This window comes from Galeopterus variegatus, unplaced genomic scaffold (assembly GCF_000696425.1).
Source record: "Galeopterus variegatus unplaced genomic scaffold, G_variegatus-3.0.2 Scaffold10840, whole genome shotgun sequence".
NCBI lineage: Eukaryota > Metazoa > Chordata > Mammalia > Dermoptera > Cynocephalidae > Galeopterus > Galeopterus variegatus.
The window spans coordinates 10359-16450 of record NW_007736951.1 but is presented as its reverse complement, the minus strand read 5'-3'; the positions used below and the strand labels follow the sequence as shown (position 1 = coordinate 16450).

Sequence of the window (6092 nt, the reverse complement as noted above, 5' to 3'; positions counted from 1 at the left end):
GGTTGCGATCCATTGCCGGACACGAAAAAAGACAAAAAGGAAAAAAAAAAAAAAAAAAGAATGGGCTTTGATCTTTATCTACTGATTGAGAACTACATCTATAATTTACTGGTGGGCAAGAAAAGCAACCTGCAAAATAAGCAACCAGTATAATCCCAGTATGATATCTGTATGAATATGGAAAATGTGGGTAAGTACTCACAAGGCTATTAACATTGGTTACCCAAAAGAGGTGGAAATAGTGGATGGGAGAGATGGGAGAATGAAGGGATATTAACTTTTTCTTTACATATGTTTGGATTGTTTTACTTCTTATAATGGGCATGCATTACACTTTCATAATTATAATTTACAATAAAGAAAAAATGTAAGCTGTAGGACAAACAAGATCCAACTTCTTTCTGGATAACCATCTGTCTAAGACAGTACAAAGAGCTATTTCCTGGAAGGCAGGGGCTTGGGTCAGATGATCTTTTAAGATCTCTCCACCATTTCTTTTCCTTTTTAGTTACCATCACACATAACCAGGTAAAGTAGGTTCTTCCCAAAGGGTTTCATTAGAGAAACAGTCACACAGAAAGTAAAACATTCACCATGGCAAACCAAACAAGAGTACAAAGGACAAACCAAGAGGAGGAAAAGCATTAGCAAAGGAGCACACAGATGAACTAACTGCTGACTAAGTATCTATGAGAGTTTTTTTCCGCTCAACTTTGAGCTACTCAGCCTTTGACCTAGCAATAAAAGTAATCGATAGGATCTTGCAAAACACCAGTTATATCCTTGGCAGTTCACAAACAACACTAACATTTCTGTTCTCAAGCAAGTGAACATTCCCCTGGGGCCTGGTTGGGGTGGGGCCCACACCAATTCTTTCCTCAGACTGTTTCTAAATTTAATAGGTGTTCTAAATCCTATCTCCCTTTAAAAAAAATAATTTTACCTTCCCTTTCCAAACTCTTCAAAAGGAACTTACTGGTTTGTTGCCTTTATTGGGGCTTATCTCCTGTATGAATACTGAATCCCTGTCAAAAACAATTTCTCAAAGGCACAGAAATGGTAAATATGACAGACTTTACAGCTATTAAATCACACTGCTAAAAATAGTTACCTTTGGAAAAAATCTATGCTCAAACCACTGAGAAACAACAATGTAACACTCACCATAGCTTCCACATCAGCCCAGGTTGTATTTTCTGGATCAGAAACCAGAAAGCTTTGAGTTTCATTTTTAAAAGTCACATTTAGAGTAACCTGTGGTTCCATGCTGTGGGGCTAGAGTTGAGAGAGTGGTCGGGAGAGAGAAAACACATTAGAAAGGGTTCTATAAATTGCATAAACATTCATTCAACAAATATTTGTAAGGGCCTAATATGATTTAGGCTTGGGAAACACAGCAGTGAGCAAGAGAAACAATGTCCCTATTCCTACAGAATTTACAATCTAGTAGGTGGTTTAAACCAAATCTCAACTGTTAAATATGAATTGTTCTAAGAAATAAAGATGTTAGTGTTAAAACTTTGCCATAAAGATTTGTGCTTAAGCCACATAAATTATTCTCAAAGTTGTTAGAAACTTCCATATTAGAAATAAAAGTCTGCTGAAGGCTGGTTGGTTAGCTCATTTGGTTAGAGCAGAGCCTTGTAACACCAAGGTTAAGGAGATCTCCATACTGCCAGCTGTCAAAAAAAAAATTAAAAATTGAAAATAAAGTCTACTGAGAGTATTGGTTAATACCAAGATGGGTAGGACAGACAAGGTCTTTACCGTCAAAGAACTTAAATTCTGTATGACGTGAAAATGACATTCTACATTTTTCTTGGAGAAGCAGATATGTTTTCATCAATTCTTGTTAATTTCTGGAAGTCTCTAGGATTTTAATCATCCTAGTGAATGTGAAATGGTCTGTCATTGTGGTTTGGATTTTCATTTCCCCAGTGACCAGCATCTTTTTATGTGCTTATTGGACATTTGCATATCTTTTTTGGAAAATGTCTGTTCAAGTCCTTTGATCAATTTTTTTTTTCCTTTTTGTCTTTTTTTGTGACTGGTAACGGGATCGCAACCCTCGGTGTCGCGCCCATACTGCGACCGGCAACGGGATCACAACCCTCGGTGTCGCGCCCGCACCGTGCTCAACCAGTGAGCGGACCGGTCTCTATATGGGATCGGAACCCTCGGCGGGAGCACCGCCACACTCCCAAGCGCCACACTCTACCGAGTGCACCACCGGGCCGGCCCCGAGAAGCAGATTTTTTCTCACTTGAGCAACTCAGGTTTTCTATTAGATCAATTTTAATAATTTAGAGGCAAAAACACCAGTCAAGAAACTACACAGGGTTAGCACTCAACATCCTTCATCCAAGTTACTATGTTTTTGGACTGTACTGATTTTTTTGTTTAATGCGAAATCCCAAACCAACGTAAAAGTGGAGAGTGATGAGAGTAACAATCAACTCAAGGCTACTTTCATTTCATTTATACCCCTATATCCACCTTTACCCCTCAATATTAGATTGACTATATATAGTCAGCTAATGTTTTAAACAAACTACAATAATTTTTTTTTTCCTTTTTGTCTTTTTCCGTGTCCGGCAACGGATCGCAACCCTCAGTGTCGCGCCTGTACCGGACCGGGACCGGCAACGGGATCGCAACCCTCGGTGTTGCTCCCACACCTCGCTCAGCCAGTGAGCAGGAACCGGTCTGTATGTGGGATCCGAACCCTCGGCGGGAGCGCCACCGCGCTCCCAAGCGGCGCGCTGTAGCAGTGCGCCACCAGGCCGGCCCAAACTACAATAATTTTTTTAAAACTATTTATTATGGGAAATTTTAAACCTATGCAAAAGTAGAGAGAATAATATAATGAATCCCTACGGATCCATCAGCTAGCTTCCACAATGATCAGCTCAAGATCAGTCTTGTTACGGCAATACCCCTTCCCTACTACTGTTTTATTCTGACAGACATCCATCCTTTCATCCCTAAATAGCTGAATATAGTATATACCTCTAAAATATAAGAATTTTAAAATACAAGCACATTATAATGCCTAAGAAGTTAGTAATGCCTTGATCAAATATCTATTCTAGTCATTGTTTTTAATTAAGGATTTTGTTTACTGATGATTTGTTACATTGAATTGGTTTGTTTTTGTGGCTTTATGAAAAAATAGTTTAAGTTGTTTAAACATAAATTGTAGTGAAAAAAGTCAGCTCTTAGGGGGCCAGCCCATGGCTCACTTGGGAGAGTGTGGTGCTGATAACACCAAGGCCATGGGTTCGAATCCCTATATAGGGATGGCTGGTTCACTCACTTGGGAGAGCGTGGCGCTGACAACACCAAGTCAAGGGTTAAGGTCCCCTTACCAGTCATCTTTAAAAAAAAAAATCAGCTCTTAAACATATTCATCAACAATTTTTTAATCTGTATCTATAAAGAGTCAGATTCTGCTCCAGGCAGAGGAGATAAAAGATGAACAAGATTAAGTCCCACAAGTTTACGGTGGGGGAGAGGGGGCAGTATAAGAGGTGGGAAGACTTGGGTTCCAGACACATCTCCAGCATGTTGATAGTCATATAAATGTGAGCAAGTCAGTAAAACTCTGAGCTTCAGTTCTTCAATCTGTAAAATAGGTCTAATAGCTCGGCTTTGCCTACCTCACAATGTAATCATAAGGATCAAATAAAAATAAAAAGAACTTGTGTACAAGTTCTTTGAAAACATCATCTAACTATAAAAATTATTATTATACTGTACTAGCCAGCAAAAAAATTATTATTATAATAAACCAATCTTTAAAACCTCAAAATAGTACTGTTTTCCATGGTATTATTGCAGTACCCTGTGAAACAATACAACTGAGACTGTCATTGCAAGGACCTTTAACTCTCTGAAGATCAGGGAGTTTTTAAAACCCAAAGACAATTATCCCCCATTCTTTGTCTCCACCTAGAGCCGAGTTCACCACCAAAGTAATACCTGTCTCTAGCACCAATCCTACTGACATCTAATATTCATTCACATGAAATGCAATTCTTGGGGTCCTTATGATTTGGGCAGAATCCCTGTCAACTTCCCAGGACCTTGGGCAAAAAATGAGGGAAACTAAGTGACTGACTTGGTCTGACAAAAGTGGGTATTTTGAAATATATTCTTACTTCTCAGCTTCAAGAAACACACTTCCACACTTTTGAGGGTCTGGAAGGAAACTAATCTTCCTCCCCTTTTCCTAAATTACACAATTGGAAATTAGTTTACATACTTTGGAGCTCATCCAGCTGGTCCGCCAATGGGGAGAAAAACAGGAAGTGGGAGATTCTAGCTTAGCTGGACCATATCCAAGTCTTCATAAATAATTGCCTTTCTCTCTTTGGCTTACATGTGAGAATTCTCTCAGCAAGAGCATTAATCCTGAACTTGTGGAAACACCAAAGCTATGGTTATCCCCATCTGTCTCTGTAGGTTTAAAGCCAGTACAGTTGGGTAGCTGGGGTCTATGCCTCCAGCTTTCAGAACTGAAACTATTGTAAGTTCATGCCACTGACCTGACTCACCTTTGCTTGGCAAAAGTCAGCTTTTCCTCTTAGTCAATGTTTTACAGCCTAAAAAAAAAAAATCCCTTTAAAAGCAGAACTGAGAAGCTGAGCTTTGATTACTGTCTCTACCTGTACTAGCTATCCAAGTTTTAAAATGTGACCTGAAAGATGGGTGTTTGACAAAAAGGAAAACGTGCCTTTCCAATACAGGTCTCCGACCAAGCAAATCTCATCAAGAGGGAAAGAGATCTCAAGAGGAGGACAATGGGAGGAGGAGGATTTGTGGGCGGTATCATTTTTTTCTTGTAGACTTCATCTTAATTTTCCAGTTAGCATATCCTAGCACTCCTTGTTCGCAGGAGTGTCAACACCCCCTGAGGACTCTCATTTTCTTTACTTAGGCCCTCTTTGTACTGGAAAGTTTCGGCCTTCCATCAGCAGAAGCTAGGCGTTCTGAGACACGGACCATTCATCCCTTGGGCGCTACCCACCCCCTCGGTCCCTCGGAAAACTAACGGCTCTCTCATCCGGTCACTGAAAAGATCAGCTGTCCCCAGACACGGAAAAAGTCACTCCTCTTCTTTGCAGGATTCCTCCCTTGAACTTTCCCAAGCCCTCTTAGTGCGACAGGACCCCACCCCTAGGTAACGGCAGCTGCTTCCTTACCAGCTTCCTGCCCCCGGCGGGTGCCTGCCGGAGGCCAACGCAGGGACCGTTCACTGCCAGATCCGCTGCTATCGCTGCGGGGTGAATCTAACATGGCGGATAGAGACAGAGTCAGTCGCCTGTTTCTCTGGGTGTCCGACAAGATGACTGGCTCTTGCCACTTGTCCCTCAAAACTACCACCCCATTGATTGGTCGAAGCTACGTTGGCGAAGGAGGGCCAGAAGCTACCCGAACCGCACAACAACAAACACTGGGCCGAGGGGCGGGACTACGAGTGCGCAGATGTAGGCCGCAGCGATTTCCCCTCCCCAGGCAAATCCGGCGACCCCTGTGTTCCGAGACTCGCGCGGCTGGATGGGAGTTGTAGTTTTCCTAGAACTTGCAGGTTCTTTTGCCTATTCTCTACTCTCAAGACACGAAAACATTACACTCCGATCCATAGCTGTTAACGTGCATAACCGTTCGGAGGTCTCCAATCTATCCCCTGGGTTGTCGTGAGAATCGTGCCCACTTCCGGTGTCGGAAATTCCTCTCCATAAGACTACGGTTTCCAAGAAACACTGTGGCGAAGGCCTTTTGTTCCGCAATGCATGCTGGAAATCGTAGTTTTTTTCCCCACGATCCTTTTATTTACCTAAACTGGAGCCTTCCATTGCGGCAGAAAGGGTGGGGAAATGGGGCCTCTTCTTGCGACTGTTTTGGGCACTGTCTTGAGCTCACATTGCGGCCTCAGGTAGCGATTCCGATCCTTGTACTATTACTGTGACGTAATAAGCCGCAACTGGAAGCGTGAAGGCAAGGGGGCGGGCGCCTAATAGAAAACTCGGATATAATTTTGTCTTTTCCGTCTCTTTCTAATGACATCATGCCGGGGGAGAATGGGTGGC

The 6092-nt window shown here is 42.2% G+C and overlaps 1 protein-coding gene across 5 annotated transcripts in view; it reads right to left on the bottom strand.

Annotated features, from left to right (window-relative positions):
* The window catches only part of NBR1 (neighbor of BRCA1 gene 1), a 29380-nt gene extending 23490 nt beyond the window's left edge, over positions 1 to 5890 (bottom strand). The window contains exons 1-4 of one of the 5 annotated variants that reach the window (XR_552196.1): positions 5840 to 5889; positions 5205 to 5291; positions 4557 to 4604; positions 1165 to 1275 (exon numbers count right to left, since the gene is read on the bottom strand). Coding sequence is in view for 4 of the 5 variants with exons in the window: in XM_008594470.1 (XP_008592692.1) it covers positions 1165 to 1266 (102 nt within the window). In the remaining variant the exon portion in view is untranslated. Of the gene's footprint in view, positions 1 to 1164; positions 1276 to 4547; positions 4605 to 5204; positions 5296 to 5839 lie in introns of those variants that run through there. The other 4 variants (XM_008594470.1, XM_008594469.1, XM_008594468.1 and 1 more) reach the window with 4 other exon arrangements.
* Positions 5891 to 6092: the final 202 nt, after the last annotated feature.